The sequence below is a fragment of the Silene latifolia genome, chromosome Y (genome assembly GCF_048544455.1).
Source record: "Silene latifolia isolate original U9 population chromosome Y, ASM4854445v1, whole genome shotgun sequence".
NCBI classification, from domain to species: Eukaryota; Viridiplantae; Streptophyta; class Magnoliopsida; order Caryophyllales; family Caryophyllaceae; genus Silene; species Silene latifolia.
In genome coordinates this window covers 378,025,667-378,043,239 of record NC_133538.1, presented here as the reverse complement: position 1 = coordinate 378,043,239, position 17,573 = coordinate 378,025,667, and the positions used below count along the sequence as shown (strand labels likewise).

The 17,573-nt window shown below is 38.2% G+C and overlaps 1 protein-coding gene and 2 long non-coding RNA genes across 3 annotated transcripts; 2 read left to right on the top strand and 1 right to left on the bottom strand.

Moving 5' to 3' along the window:
- Positions 1-1,292: 1,292 nt before the first annotated feature.
- LOC141634119 (uncharacterized) lies at positions 1,293-8,732 on the top strand. Its single transcript, XR_012538842.1, has 3 exons — positions 1,293-1,578; positions 7,308-7,591; positions 8,431-8,732. It is a non-coding gene; the product is annotated as an uncharacterized LOC141634119 (long non-coding RNA).
- Positions 8,733-9,721: 989 nt separating this feature from the next.
- LOC141634120 (uncharacterized) lies at positions 9,722-11,854 on the bottom strand. Its single transcript, XR_012538843.1, has 2 exons — positions 10,868-11,854; positions 9,722-9,883 (listed from the first exon to the last, which is right to left on the bottom strand). It is a non-coding gene; the product is annotated as an uncharacterized LOC141634120 (long non-coding RNA).
- A 2,407-nt stretch (positions 11,855-14,261) lies between these two features.
- LOC141631914 (uncharacterized) lies at positions 14,262-17,093 on the top strand. The gene is made up of 3 exons (XM_074444521.1): positions 14,262-14,832; positions 16,147-16,416; positions 16,774-17,093. Exons 1-3 carry the CDS (start codon positions 14,262-14,264, stop codon positions 17,091-17,093), a joined length of 1,161 nt encoding a protein of 386 aa, XP_074300622.1.
- The last annotated feature ends 480 nt before the right edge of the window (positions 17,094-17,573 follow it).

The window sequence follows — 17,573 nt, the reverse complement described above, 5'->3', positions numbered from 1 at the left end:
ACAAGTGGAGCAACGCACTCCTTGAACATAGAAGATGACGGAGAGCTAGTACTCCCATAGACATGATCAAAAGTGAAGGAATGTGTACCGATTTGTACCAGCATAGAAGACACAAAAGGCATAAACTAACAATTATCATCCTTGTATCTGCCTAACTCTGCATTTCATATCTAGATAACATAACATGTGGTGTCTGAAAGAGCTATGCTAACATCCGATTCTATAAAGTAGGAATAGACAATAGAGAATCTCATTCCGTGCTGCATGTAAAAGAATCCATATAGCTTAAACAGGCATAAAGTCGATACAATCAATAAATCCATTTGTTTGTCCGAATATGACCTTCAGACATCAAATCAAATTGAATTAACATGTTACACAATCCATACAATCCTTCTACTCAACCATTTTTAGCAGCTTTTTCAGTTTTGCTTTATTATTGATTATGTAGGTAGAATACAATAACAACAGCAGCAGCGTAAGACCCAAAATGGTCATCAAAATCGGCTTAACTACTCAAATAGAAACAAAATGGTTCACAAAAATTCAATTATTCTACTGTAGTATCTTAAAATTAGGGAAGTCGGTATGAGATGAATATCCAAATGGACAACATATTACTGAAATTGATAGTATAGAAAAGCAATAGACAAAACTTATAGATGCTATATGTCGATAAGTAGTAAGGCGCACCTTTGATGTTCTAGCTATTACTCGATGAATGCGTCGTGAGCAAAGAGGAGGGAACAAAGGCAGAGTAAACGGCGGCGAGAGGCGAGAGGCGATGGCGATTTGGTGGTTGTTGAATTGATGCAATTGGAAAATCGCTACAATTGATCTGAAAATCGCTCAATTGATCAAATTGATCGAAAAAACGCCGGAATTGATCAAATTGATCGAAAAAACTCTGGAATAGATAAAACTGATTGGAAAATCGCTATAATTGATCGGAAAATCGCTGCAATCTACGAACAATTGCTTCAACTGATTAGGTTATGGAGATTGATTTGGGAAAGATGGCTCTGAGGAGTTTTGATGATGAAGAAAGAACGTTGTTTGTAATAATGTAATTGGGTCAATTTTGATCTTAGCCCAGTAGCGCACAATATATCACAGTCCACTCAACATGTATCATTTTGGTGAGACCGGCCGCCTCGCCATAATGAGGTGCCTCACCGGATCCGGCCTATATATATATATATAGGATCTCGAACGAACCTATTGTTCGGTGCGAACTTACGAACTAAACAAAAACCCTCCAGATCAAATAATAAAGGGCCCAGATTAGACGCTCGTTTAACTCTTTCAAACCCCAACTCCAACTCTAACACTCACCCGATACTCTGACTCTGACTCTCACAACTCACAAACCTTTCCATTCTCTCTCGCCCCTGACATCCACCTCTTTCCCCGATTGATGTCCTCCGACCACTGTCATCCTCCGACCACCGTCCTCCGACGACCACCATCAGCAGCCGACAGTGCTCTTTTTTTCGCACTCTTTTGCCCAAACCACAACTTTGATCGAGTTTTGCTCAAATTCATTGCACCAATCCTCCAATTTCAATCAAATTTCATGTAAGTTCCTTTAATTTTGTAATTATTCTCATATTTTTATTAATTATTTCCACAGTTTTAAAATTTCCCCCAAATTTGACTTAACCCTAATTATTCTCATAGTTTTCAGTATTTACTCAATTTTTTTTCTCATTTTTCCTGTTTTTATTTTGATTAATTAAATATATTTATGCGTTAATTGTGAATTGTTGGAGTGTGATTGGATTTTTGCTGCTTATCGTTAATTGACGATTCGTGTAATTGTGGACTCGTATTGGAATGATTTTAGTTTGATGTATACCTAGTATTAGATTAGCATGAATTATTTAAGGTTGCTCGCATTTTTATTCAAATTGCCCATCTCTTGAAACTAGAGGGAATTAATGACTACATGTTATCTGAATATTGGCATTTAACATGTATATTATTCATTTGTTTTTATGTAGTTGTTTTCTTGGTTCAAGTTTATGAGGTAGTCTTACGAAACTACTCAAGTTCTGAAACAGTTATAAAGAGTGAATCTTAAACAGAGAATGTGGATACTAAACCTATGTTAATTTCAATCTTTGTCATAGCCTGTCTTATAGTGTCGTTAAAGGATCTCACTAGAGTACTCGTTTCTGGAATCCATTGCATCTAGAAGAAATCTGTACTGTTTTCTCTTCTATTTGTGAGAAACATAGGTATATTAGGTAATCATCTGTAAAATGAAACAGTATTTGCTCACACTTAATTATACAAGTTTCCATACTTGCTGCCAGATAACTCGAATAAAAGCAGCTTGTAGAATCAGACAACATAATCATAAAGTCATGAAATGAGGATGGGGTTTGTACGGTTTAGCCTCTATGATTTAAAAGAGAGCGGTTTTCAACAACGGAAATTTCCCATGGTACCCTCGAACTTTGGCAGATTACACATGGTACCCCTCAAATTAACTTTGTACATAAGGTACCCATTAGTTTGACTTTTTCTTTCCCAAAATGGCCATTGACAAACGGCTGTTAAGTTTTCTTAACGTCAGTTACAATTTCACTTTTTGGTGGGAAAGTTAGTTTGAACTATACACTTTTTGCCCATGGTACCCCTGTGTTTCAAACTTTTGCCCAATGTACCCAATTTCTAGAACAGAACAAAAATAACGGCTATATTGATGTAGCCGTTGGAATCTGTTGCTTTAAAAGCCAAATCTCCCTCATTTACAATTAAAACAAGTATCAATACATAAGGAAACTCAATAATGTCTTATACATCTAATGCAAGTTCTTATTCAAGAGGAATTGAAGTAGAAAACAAACAATGCCCAAGATGCAAAAAAAGATCAAACATAAGGTCCTCGGGGCCCTCTGCAAGAAATCAAAATGAAGCTATATTACAAGTGTGATGATTGTGGTTGGTTTCAATGGTGCCAAGCTAAAATAGTAGAAGACAATCAACATGAAGAAGAAGAAATACAACAAATGCATAATCTACATGAAGTGACGAAGAAAGCGGAAGGAACAAGTCGAGATGCTTAATCATTGAAGGCAAAAATGGATGATATGTCAAAGCTACTACAACTTAGCATAAAAATAGCCATTTTTATGTACATGTTCTTGTTATATGTCATGATGAACCAAAGAAGTGGATAAGAAACTATGTAATATGCAAAAGCGTAATAGAATCAAATGCAATTAGTAATATTAAAACTTGCAATGCTAGCATTGATCATTGTTGTTAATTATACAAAGGTTGTTCCTGTGATTTATAAATCACCAAAATGTTCTTTTTCGTGTGATATATAAATCACCAAAAGTCTGCAAATACGATTAATAAACCGCACAAAATATACCCATGTGATTTACCAAATAAGCAAAAATGGCAATCGACTTAGTTAACAACCTAACTTAGCAAAAAAATGAGTGTCTTTTCGAAACATACTTAACCCTTGCTTGTTGAAGCTCCATCTTTCCTGGCCCTCTTCTTTCGACCGCCACCACCCCCACTAGCCTTCCTTCTGTTTTTTCTTTGTTGGACCTCCTTTACAAGACCTTGCATTGTGTCCAACAGTTTTGCATATTGAGCATGTGATTGTTGTTGATCTTTTACCTTTCTTCTTGGGCTCGTCTGGTTTCCTCTTTCTTTGCCTTGCAGGTCTTCCTATGCTCCTCTCTCGGAATAGGGGTAAAACTTGAGGGAATTGGAAGGTTGGCCATGCATCCTTATCAGGTAAAGGATGCATATGTTCTCCATAGGTGAGCTTGTAACATTGACCCCTATAGAATCCATGCACATAGTCCTTTGGTTGCTCCCTATTGTCAAAAATAGCTCTACATGCATGCTTACATGGGATTCCGTTATCCGCCACCCCCACATAAGCATGTCCCCTTAAGAATGTCCACTTTGGATGAGGTTTAGTACCCTCAAGCACCTCAAACTCCCCACCACCTGCTTTAATAACCATACACTGGTTACTCCCATGGATGTTGTACTCTAATATCTCCTTAGCATAAGGTGTAGGTTCATGCATTTGCAAGCCATCTGCCACTTCCATCCTTTCGACCATCTTTGCCATGAAATCGGTTCCGATTCCTTCCATAAGGGTCATCACGGAGGCTTCTCCCTTAAATCATTTATTAATGCATTGAATGACTCCACAAAATTAGAGGTGTTATGGTCACAAGCAATGTTTGGGTCAAAGCGTGATTTTGACCATTGTTCCTCAACACTTAACAAATAATCGTGAACAGACCTTTGGACAACTTATTTATCTCCTCAATTGCTTTGTGAAATGCATGAGTTGAGGTTGCATTGGTCGCCCTCCAAAACAGTCATGGAATGCAGGCCCTCCCCATTTGAGCTTGAAGTTGGAATATAAATGTTGTGCACAAATCCTCTTGGTGGTCGAGGAAACTCTTTTCAAGTGCCCTCTCAACTCCCTTCATCCCGTCACCGATAAATGTCCAATCCCATTTGGAACATCCAACACTCGAAATGCCAACCTTAGATTTACGAAAAAATAAGTCCAAGACTCGGTGTTCTCCTTCCCCACATTGCATATGCAATACAATACTGATTATTGTTGGCATCTACACTTATAGCAGATAACAACATCCCCTTATACCTCCCCTTCAGATGACACCCATCAACACCAATGATGGGCCTACAACCTCTCAAAAACCCAAGTATCCATGAATGAAAACTCACAAACATAGCTTTGAAGTGGACTGGACCACCAGTTTGACCACCGGTCTGTCCGTTTGAGGGTTATGCCAGGTAATTAAAGCCCAAGAACCTGGATTAGTCTGTTTTATCACCTCTCCATAAGCCGCCAAGCTATTGTAACTCTCCTCAAATCCCCCATACACCATTTCACTCTGAAAGAATTCGACCTTATACATTGTCCTTAGGCATACATCAATGCCATAACCCTTCATTAACAAATCGCATCGACTTAGCGGCATCTCGGGATGAGCTCTTAATTCGGTTTCTAGCTTTTTAGCCATCCGAACAGTGTGGCCATAGGATTCCTTTTCAAGTTAAAGCACTCCTTATGGTTCCCTGTTAGAGTCTTAATAGCCCGTGTCGAGAGTCGTGCAAACATGAGCTATGAAGCTTCCAAGTACACAACTTCCCACCGCATTGTTTGTATATCTTCTTTTATCGATTTTAACACTATCACACTTTGAAGCCCTCTTGTACACGATGAATCGAGAGCACCGAAAGAAACTCCCCTTAGACATGAACATTAGCCATGGCTTTAACACAATCTGACCCCATCTAGCTGGTGTATACATCCTTCCATTCTTGTACATTTTCAAACTCGCTCATTATCTTCTTCATCCTCTTCATTAACTCCAACGGTGAGCCCAACATCAAATGGATGAACAGTCTCATTATCATCCAACTCCTCAATGTCTTGCTCTTCAACCATTGACGTCATCATCATTGTCTCACTACTATCCTCACCATCACCGCAATAATAGTCCTCATCACTCTCATCATCTTGTCATCATTGTCATCCTCCACCCCCATAAAAGAATGGTTCCCTCTATTCCTTCTAGGCATGTCTTCAACAACATCAACTTCAGTAGGGATCCTCTGCTTAGTCTTTGGCACATATACCCCTTTCCTCTTGGCAGAAGTTTTAGGTATCTTTTTATTTGATGTTGGTGACTCCTTCTTCGGGACCGACTTAGAAACAGGTTGTGATGGTTGTGAATGGAATCTATCAGAAGTGGGACATTGTGATGATTGAGTTGTTTGTGTTACAGGTTCAGGAGAGTTGGGTGTAGGTTGTGGAGGAGATTTACTTGTAGGTTGTTGAGGAGATTTACTTGTAGGTTGTTGAGGAGATTTAGTTGTAGGTTGTGGAGGAGATCTAGGTGTAGGTTGTGGAGGAGATTGTTGATCAGCAATTTCTTGGGAGGTGTAAATTCTTACATACTCAGTGTCATTAGTATCAACATCCACCACAGGCACTTCAATGCTCAAAGGTTCCACTTCTATTGCCTCCTCCGCCTTCTAGCTCTCTCTTCTTCTTCCCTCTGTTTTTTTCTCTTCTACCTCTCTTTGTACCTTTTTCGGTCCCTCACCCAACCTAAACAAACTAATAGGATGCTCGGTGTGCTCCAAACAAACCTTAATAACATTTCTCCTTCAAAATGAGCAAACATGCTCAACAAATCATTATCATTTCTTATATATATTTTTTCGACCCCCACCATTTTTATAAAACAGTCGTAAACCGATGGTATGAGTACATTCTCGCTTCAAACTCACATCCCCAAGCTCACCAATCACATCCGAATTGCATTAAATCAACATCATATCTTTGGATAATCAAAGCACTTACCGTCATAGTTAAATTCCAACCATATTGCAGGATCCATCCTATAATTACACACAATGATGAAAGTAAGAAAAAATATAACTCAAACCCTAATTTCGTGATTTTTTTTTACAAATACTAACATGCAACACATATTATCGCTTCCTATAACTTAATGAATCTAAATAAATAATTTCTATGAAGTTAATTGAAATTTAAAGATAGTTGTTAAAGATCTTACCTTTGCACTTTGAAAGGACGAAAATCACCAGATGAAGCTTGAAAGAGGAGATTGATTACTTTCGGATATTGGGGTAAAATTAGGGATTTTCTTTTGGGGTTAGGGTTTCACAAATTTTCGGGAAAATTTGGGGAAAATTAGGGATTTTCTTTGGGAATATTAAGAGGTTTTATTTAGGTTGATGATAGATGAATATAGGTTAGAATAAAGACAAATAAGGGTGTGGGTTGGTTATGTTTTTGCCGCCAAAAAGAACTACATTAACGGCGTTATGACGGCAACCATAGTAAGGGCATTTGGGGAAGGAGAAAGTCAAACTGATGGGCACCATATGTAGAAAGCTAAAAGAAGGGGTACCATGTGTAATCCGCCAAAGTTCGAGGGTACCATGGGAAAAAACCGTTTCAACAATTATGGGAGCCCTTGTAGAGAATTGTACGAAGTATATATTAAAAGTTGCCTATCTAGACATTAGAGCTTATGATAGTTTATATGGGTATCACCTAAACTAAACAAGTTCGCTAAATGAGGCAGTCCTTATTTATTATTTAAAATTAGCTATAGGTCAATGCAATGTTAAAATTTCATCATGACTCATTCACAACCACCTCTTTGTGATTTCAACTTAAGAATATAATGTTCAAATGTTGTACGGTTAGCCTTTTCAATTGAAATGCTAAATCACATTGTTATGTACAGGATTGTGTCCCTAAGGACAGTGTAGTGGAATTTGAGCCACCACCATCTCCCGACTCAAGTTATAGTCACACGTTTCGTGAAGAAGATGAATTTACCAAAGATACAACAGTCTTAGGTAGGCAAAAACCGAGCAAAGTGTCTTTATCAAGACCACAACATGTTGTTCTCAACCACCTATTTATGGATAAAAGGTGGGCAGCTTCCCAATCCATGGTTGCTCTTGGTTTAACCCATAGATTCAAGTTCAATTTCATCACTGTTGTACTGTATAAGCCCTTAAGAAGGTAAGAACAAACTTATCTGTGTTATTTAGTAACTGCTTGATGGTTTGCTTTTGCTTCTCATACTTGATTTACGTTTCCATGTAAAATAGAGCTCTTTCCTATGAACTAGTGGAAGTACAACGGTTTATAGTGAACACATGTTCGTAGCAACCTCAACCCTTATTATTTGTTGTTTTTAAAGTTTAAGTTCATAATTTTTTTCAAAGTTTATAGCTTTTTGTTCAGTCAGTGCATTTGTACCAAGCAAACATACGTCAACCAGATATCTAGAGATTCTGTATTAATTTCCCATTGTAGCAGTAATATATTCCTTCTTGGAACAGAAACATGACTACCCTACCTTGATAAAAACATTATTTTTGCTAATAAGCGGCAATCTTCATTAAGTTGTACCATAAACATGACCCGCGTCTTTGTGTTATTCTTTGTTGAATGAAAGAGTATATATAACTTTCATTTTATTTTCCAGAATTTGCCCTCTTATCCCTATTAATGAAAGTATATTATGATCCTACTTTTAAAATGGGAGAAGAACAACATAAAGGTAACGTCTTAAAGCATCCGGCCTTTACCTTGCAAGCTAGATACACTCCATTACCTTGCTAGATACAGACATTTACCTTGCTAGATACACATCTTTAGCAAGCTAGATACACTCCTTTACCTTGCTAGATACAAAACTTTACCTTTACCTTGCTAGATACCGACCTTTACCTCGCTAGATACATATATCTGTTAAGCTAGATACACTCCTTTAGATTGGTTGATGCACATGATATATTTTAGTTATTGCAGAAGTAAAATGTTTTAATTTCATGGTATTCTTTTTTTCTATGCAGGTGTTTTCTTATAGTGTTTTTACAAGATGAAAGAAATTTAGTTGTATAGATTTTGTGGATATCGACGATAGTATTTTGGATATTTTGGAATCGTCAACAATTGTTTGTAATCCAAATATTGTCAGAGACATTGTTTTTGTTTTTACAAGTCCAACTTACTTAAAAGAGTTGTACAAACAAGTTTGCTGACTGCAATAGGTTAGGAAAAGCATTGTATTACATGCATACCCTTAATTGAACAATATTATCCTCTAGATACGCCCCCTCTAGAAGTGTAAATACATTTTTCAAATCCCCGCCTATAGCATATGTGCATATCATCACAATATTTTATCTTCAGATACGTTCTTATAGTTGCAACTTGCAAGTTACACATCTCTAACTTGCTAGATACACAGTTTTTTCGCAATGCTAAATCACATGGTATATTTTTCTTTGAGCATGGCTAGTGATTACTAGACAAAAATTATGATTTGGGACAAAGGTACTTACTAGCCATTTAAATGAAAACACTCCTTTTAAGCCCTAAATTTAGGATACTCGGCCCTCGGGTTTGATCACAATGCTGCTAGATCACTCCTTTAAATTTCTAAAAACATATCTTTAGCTAGCTAAATACACTCATTTAAGTTACTAGATACATTCTTTAAGTTCCTAGATACTCTTCTGTAAATTACTAGATACATACCCTTAACTAACTAGATACACTCCTTTAAATTATTAGATACATACCTTTAAGGTATTAGATACATACACTCCTTTGAGTTACTAAATACATATATTTAGCTAGCTAGATCCAATTTTTTATATTACTAGATACATACCTTTAAATTGCTAGATACATATTTGTAACTAACTAGATGCACTTCAAGCTTTTAGATACAAACCTCCAACTTACTAGATACTCTGACATTTCAAGTTTTTAGATACAAACCTCCAATCTTTTGTATTTTTTCTATTCTATCAATTCAAAACAAACTTTGTTCAGACAATCGTGGATATTTTAATTGCGGCAACTTAATTGGAATTTTAACCAAACTTTCATCTATTTTATCAAATTTTCAATAATTTAACAATTTTACCCTCATTTCCTTTTTTTAGAACTATTTTCAACTCTTCAAGTCCAATTCATTGGTTGATGATCATAAATTTAGACACTTAGTTCAAGATAACTATGGAGTACTTTTTTTTGTATTTTAGAGTTGATTGCTTTTGATCGTAATAGGTGTATCCAGTGTCGAAGGCCTAGTGTTACACTGTTACCTTATGATCAAAACATAACGAAGACGACTTGGAAGCAATTAGCAATGATAAGGTAACATCTTACATTTGTATAATATGCATATACAAGTATTTTTATTGTAAAAAAAAAAAAGTGATGCACCTTTTGGACGGTGCTAACCACCCAACTGTCCAATTCTTACTACCATCATCCCAATAGCGTATGGATCCTCTCCAGTTATTGAAATAACTGGAGGGTCCAGTACCTTCCTTTATCAAGTGACACGTGGGCAAAGGCTAAATAAAGGGTTGTGATGAACTTATTAGCCCCCACAGCACAATTACCTATTAGCTCTATCTTCCCCTTTCTCACAATTCTCACCATTTACAACCAATTAAAGAACCAAGCTTACACCACTGCTCCCCGAAAATGCCATCGAGTGACGACGTTCGAACCATCACCACATACAATACCAACGATTCAACGAACACCACCATGAGCCACTTGCACCACCTTAAACTCACCTACTCGGCTGCCCAAAAATACCAATGCACCTTGACACCCCCCACAAACACCCACCCCTGAGAGCCACGGCAAATTCACCGGACCGTCGCCTCGACCGGACCGTCGTCCTCTGCAAAAGAGATAAAAAGCAGCAACATGCAAACAATAATGGTGGTGGACCCACACTGCCACGCACTAACCGCCTCGGATATCAGGGTCGTTGGTTTGATAACCACCAACCAAAATAAATAAGGTTGCCGCCGGTATTAAAATTGTTGGCCCAAATAAAGAAACTCGTCGGAGGAGTTCTAGGTAATTGGCCGTCGAAATTATGGTCAATTTTTAATGAAACATAGAAAAGAGGGAGAGTTGAAAGGCGTGGGAGAGATAGAAGAATCATGGCCGTCCATATCTTTCCTTTACACGTGTCATCCGATTACTACAGGAACTGGACCTCCAGTTATTATAATAACTGGAGAGAATCTGGACTCATCCCAATAATTCTCTAAAATTAACCCATCATAATTAGCAACATAACTAAACAAACACAAATTCTTGTTTGTGACGGCACATATCCGTCACAAATAAGTGACGGATACCATTTTACCTCACAAAGTACCCACTTTTTCTCTCTCTGCAACACTATTCATGTGGTCCCCTTTCTCCACTAACCCATTTTGTTACCATTTTATCTCACAAAATATCCGCCACAAATGGTAACCCGTCACAAAGGAGACCAATTGCTAAACAAAAGTGATGCATCTTCTGGTGCAAATTTTATTGAAAGAGTTTTAGGTTCTATATATATAAAACAAACCCATCATTCAAAGTATTATCAACATTTGGTAATCCTATATAATTATTACCATCCCATGGCCCACTTCTCCAATAAATCACACCATTATTTCATGTCAAAACTTGTGGTAATCCTGCTGTTCCAATCCCAACTGTAAAGTTCCCCACAGAAGGATCATTTACATTTTTCCATGACTTAAAACACAGAGATGGTTGGAGGGAGAACCTCCCGAATACACATATTAATAACTCTAGATACGTATCGGTTCTCCAGCTGCACAAATTGATTTGTGTATCTAGAGTATTAATGCGTGTATCTGGTATATTTATTTGTGTATCCACCCGACCACTCCCAACATCGGACCATTCATTAACTAACACCAGACCTACCACCAACATCACCATTGCCTCACAACAACCACACAAAAGTAACCACATCAATGTCGCCCCTTCTACCTTCACTCACCACAACTTTATACATCACCACCATTGTCGACGACGACAGCCAAACCAGCGTGGACAACTTTTCAAACAACAAACCAAGATCACAACACCACACAATCTTCCAGCCAAGACCATCCTAGATCCATCATTACCCAAGTCCACTCAAAACTCGGCCATTACGCACCTCATACACAACGACGAAGACAAATGGAATTAGTTTTTTCTTATTTTACCTATAAATTAATAGATCTGGTATATTCAAATCAATTTTGTGATAACTTTGCCAAAAAAGGAAACAAAATGAGAGAGGCCTGTCATGATTTTGGGATACTGAGGATGAAGACTTCGCCGGAGGTCACAGGGGTGGCTGACGTCTGAATCATCAGGGGTAGCGACAAGATGACGATGGTAGGTAAATACGAGGTATGAGGGGAGGTGTGAGGTTGACTTTGGACTGAGAAAGAGACGGTGTGATTGTAAGGATATATATAGGGATAGGATTGAAGTAGGCCAGTTTAGGAATAATATAATAATATTAGAATCAATTTAGAAAAGAGTGAAATTAGGAAAGTAATTAACGCGTGTCCTACTTAGCGAGTTCAGCTTTGCGCACTAATTTTCAAACAACTGCCATTTCTTCGTTACTTATCGGAATTAAGCTTGTGACCATGCGTTGGAAAGTGAAGACCATAAGCTTTCACCTCTAATTTGAATACCCTCACCGGAGCAATAAAACTCTAGATATAACTATTTGAAAATGCCTCCAAAACAAGCGATCACATTTCCAACTTATAACACATTTGTTTAAGTTCCTTATTATTCTTTCATAGTCTACACTACACTTGGACACAAAGGGTTCTATAACCTTAGAATATGAGAGTTATTACAGTTTTCCTTCCTTAAAATGAACTTCTTCCTCGAAGTTCGCGCATACTACCAACCACTCAAAACCAGCACCATGCAAGCCATCAACATGCTATCGTCACTAACCCACATTATAACATTACTTACGCATATCGCCCAAATTTATATTACATTTAGTAGTATTATAGGCCATTCTTCAATCATCAATCAATTTCATCTTCAGGTTCAGTATCAATTTCATTGTTGTTTGCTTGATCTTTGTTTAATTTGTGATTTTTTATTGTTTTCATGATGTGGGTAATATGGTATTTCATGATTTTATTAATGGATTTGCTAGAATTTATTTAAAGTTTGTTTCTTTTGATGATTTTTGTTGTTTGTTTATTTCATGATCAAGTTTGATCAAATGGGATTTCAGTAGGCTAATGTGGTATTTCATGATCTTAATATGTTTTGTGCTTATGATATATTGAATGATATATTGATATGTGAGTAATTGATTGAGGTTTTAATTACTGAACTATAGGTAGCAGCACAGCTTAAGGACTGAAAATGAAGTCCTTGATTTTTGTTGGAGGGTTTAGAATAAGGTTGAGGCCATTGACATTCAACTTTCCTTTACCGATTTCGCTAACAAGCCTATGGATCTTGCATCGGGTTTACTTCTCAACTTACATTAGTACCATTATTGTTTGGGCCAAATCTTGCATATTGATCCATGGAGAGTAATTGGCCTAAGGAGCAAGGTAAGCCAACAAGCTCAAGAACAACGCAAAAGGACTCCATGAGTGAATAATCCCAACACGAGAGGAAGGAGGATCAAAGGTCACAGCCTCAAGGGTAGCTGGTCACAAGAAGTAGAGTGAAGGCCCACTACGTAGACCACGACTACCTTGAGAAGCAAGCAAGCTAAACCCTACTAGGGTTTAACCCTATATAAGATAGAAATAAGAAGAAATAGATCATTCATTCATACACAGAAAGCCTCACGCATAATACTAGCAATTTAGCCATCTAATTCTCTTGTACTCGTGACCTATATCACACATTATTGCTAGTGAAATCTTGGAAGGATACCATCTCCTTCGTGCGGTCGTTTCTCACATTGGATTTTCCGCGTCACCAAATCTCTTGTGTCAATCTCCATTTTACGTTCATTATTACTTACATCACAATCAATCAAACGCATACAAAACCACGCGATTAAGATATAAGACCGATTTAACCCTAAATTAACTAACTCGGTAAAAAATACCAAAACAGTTTGGCGCCCACAGTGGGGTATAGTGGCTGTCATCGTTAATCGTATTACGAGTAGTAAAACACCATGTCGGGAAATAAGCAAAACATCGTACCAAGATCCGAGGGGAGCCAGTCGCCACACTTGGCGTTAGGTCCACCGCCAGTAGCAGTAGTGCAGGCCTCAGCATCAAGGCCTCCGCCAAAAGCTAATCTTTCACCCAAAACCAGTCGTACAAAGGTTTCCAAAGAGATGGAAGTCCAAACAAGAACTGAGAGGGAAACATAGCTTGTTCAGCAAGAGCAGGATACTCGCTCAGAAAGTCACGTCAGACATCAGACTCCCCCACCACCTAATCCAACCCAAATTATAATCAGTGGGAACAGATAGACGCCTTGCCGCAGCAAAGGTTACCCCAACACCCATGACAATCAAGAATCAGAATCCAATAGCAAGTCGCCAGGACGAGGCATCAAGTAGTAGGGAACAAACACGCTCATTCCCCACGGATCTGGTTACCAGGCTAGATCTATCAGGGACACCGCCAGAAAGAGGAATAATTCCACGCGGGCTAGGATATACGTCACCTGATGGCTGGCCGGCAACAAGCAGTATGGAACAAAGGGCAGGTATAGTCCCAACTAGTAATTTTGTTATCACTAATAAGACACCTGGTGTAGAATTTGTCAGTAGACAGGAAACAAGCTGACAACCAGGATCCTTAATGACGACGACCCCCAGTTCACCGAGCACCAGAGTCCCATGACGATTTGGCCAGGGGGCAGTATCCAGAATCAGCAACCTACCCACGATCCCCGTGTTGCCTATGAAAGCGTTAGAGACCGCCAATATCTGGAAATCAAAGACATGCTAAGCAGGATCCCAGGGATGTCAGCTCCCCTGAAGAAGGCAACCCCTGACAGCTATGCAGATTCTCCATTCATAGATGCCATATCACTGGTTACTATGCTAAAGGGATTCAGTGCTCCCACAATGACACTCTGCGACGGCACAACAGACCCCTTTGATCATGTCAGCCAGTATAAACTAAAAATGATGGTGATAACAACGGTTGGACATCTGAAAGAAGCCTGCATGTGTAAAGGATTTGGGTCAACACTGTCTGGAGCAGCTCTACAATGGTTCGTTGGTTTGCCAAATAGGTCCATATCTACCTTCGTTGACTTGGTAAACACATTCACTCAGCAGTTTGCCAGCAATAGGAAACCTGAGAAGCATACCAGCGACCTCTACAGGGTGGTTCAAGGGTTCGACGAAAAGATCAGAGATTTCATCACCAGATTCAACAAAGAAAAGGTGGCGATACGGGGATGTGATTGTTAGGTTTATTTACCTATTATTAGACTCCTCTAATAGTGAACTAATTAACTTCTTAATTATTTGTTCTTTAGATCTAGTGCATGCATAATAAAATAAGAGCTTTATAAGAAAAACAATGTCCTTTACATTGCATATTGGTTCGAAATTTTGGGCACAAATAAGGTCACCTTCCTTATTTGTTCTTGAGCTTAAAATGTTGGTTGATCCTCCAAAAATTCCAATGTAGAGATTCTCCTCTTGATTGCACCCAAGATTAACCCTTATCTCTACTAAATAATATTTTCTAGATATTTATTTAGTAGTCTACCTTAAAATTGATTACTAATAATCATATATTACATTAATAATATTAGTAATCTCATTGAACAATTTGGATCATCATTTCTCAAGTTTTAGAGAAAGATGAACTATAAAATGTAAGAGTGAAAAAATTTTGCATGTGAGAAGAATGAATACAACTAAAAGGAGAGAACAAAATCTCCTCTTTTGTACATAGAAAACCGGTGGAGGGAGTATGTCCAAGGATGGCATCTTTTCTTTTTGCTTTTTATCTTCACAAGAAATAGTAGGTCTTAGTCTAGTTAGACTAGGTATGATTATGTTGTTTTTATCACATAAAATAAAACAACCACAATCCATTACTACTCCCTCCATTTCGGTTACCAAGTATAAAATGGACTACCATTTTATTTTGTCAATTTGTCACTTGTCACACAATATGTCACATGTAGTATGTTACATGTTATTAATTAAGTAATACATATTTATCACATAAATATCATTTTATACATTAATTAAATTATATACAACAAATTGACTAGTGATACTTGATCACATAAATAAAATGGGTCTTATAACTATAATTCAAAACATCTTGTAATTATAATTAGCCATTCATTCTTATCTCTATTGTTTCTCAAACGATAAACAATTTTAGTAATAAAATATTTTTATTACTAAAATAAATCTTATTTAATACCATTACAATAAGTTATCAATATTCTCTCTCACAAGTGAATTGTTCAATTTTAAGGAATTGATCACCTTGTATCGTCATACAATTAATCAATTTTACTGATTAGGGCATCATCCTTTAGGTGTGACCTTAAGGGATCAACTGACCCCCACCGTCATACGACAGTAACGTCAAACTCTAGCAAGCCAATCGTTACCGATTACTGTTGATCAGTTGACTATATAATGAATCATCCCTAACGTATTCTTAATATGAGATTTCATTATGATATTAAATCATGTGATCGCACTATTGTTGAGGACACATATTCCAACAGTGATGTGCAAACAGCGGTAGAAGCATTCAGACAGGGACTCCATCAGGATTCAGACCTGTACAAAGATTTGACCAGGCATCCCTGCCGAACCTTTGAAGATGTCCAAGCCAAGGCAACAGCAACAATGAGTTTGGAAGAAGATGTATTAGATAAAAGAAGCCTACCAAGTGTGGAAAGGACAAGCAAGAAATCTGCGCGAGAGAAGGAGGAAAGACCCAAACCTTATAGTAGGATAGTGAATAAAGTGGAAGATAGGGAAGATACTCAATCACTTCCTAGATTGAGTGAGTACGGATTCACGACGGGGGTGGCAAGACTTTTGCGAGCATTAAGGGAGTTAGAAGATAAGGTGAAGTAGTCCAGGCCATCAGCAGAAGGGCAGGCATATAGAAAGGATAGCAAGAAGAAGTGTGAGTTCCATGATGACTTTTGGCATAACAAAGAATACTACTACACTCAACGGAGGGAGGTCAAACGCCAGTATAATTTAGGAAGCCTGAGCCACCTATTACCACGTAGGGGTAAACAGTAAGACAAGGTGGGTTCAACGAGTCAGACTCAGCCTTCGGCACCACCCGCCTGCACTAAGGTTATAAACGTGATAACAGGCGGCTCAGACCTAAGTGGTTTAACATATTCAGCTGTAAAAAGGCACGCCACTGAAGTCAAGGGTAACAGGGGAGATTCCTCTTGCAAGGTCACTCACAGCAACCTTCCAGCTATTACCTTCGACGAGGTGGACATCTATGATAGCCAGGAACACCATAACGCGCTTATCATAACACTTTCAATGGCAAACTGCACAGTGAAGAAAGTTTTGGTGGATACTGGAAGTTCAGTCAACCTGGTCATGCTAGAAAAAAAACATGGGATTCAGCGAGAAAGACCTACAGAAGAAGACTATATATTCTACTGGTGGGATTCAGTGGGGACACAACGCATTCACTTGGAGAGATCATAATCCTAACCTATGCGGGAGGAATCAATAAGCAAGTAAAGTACCTAGTCATTGATGGCCCATCAACTTACAATGTCACCCTTGGCAGACTGTGGCTACACCTAATGAAGTCAGTCCCCTTAATATACCACCAGTGTGTGAAGTTCCCCACACCTTCGTGAGTAGAAGAAATATGTGGAGACCAGGAGGAAGCCAGAGAATGCTATAAAAGGCACTAAAATGCACATCTAGTCCCCCAGCATAGCAATTACAGAAATAGTGTGTCTACGCTGACTATGTTGAGCCGCCTGCAGAAGGATTAGACAAAGTCAGCCTAGACAAGCTACATCAGAGAGAACAGTGTTGGTGGGGATTGAGTGTGCAGGGAACATCCGGCAGCAGCTGGTTGATTTCCTTAAAACTAACATGGATTGCTTTGCCTGGTCCCACGATGACATGGTAGGAATAAATCCGTCCATCATAACACACAAGCTAAGTGCAGAT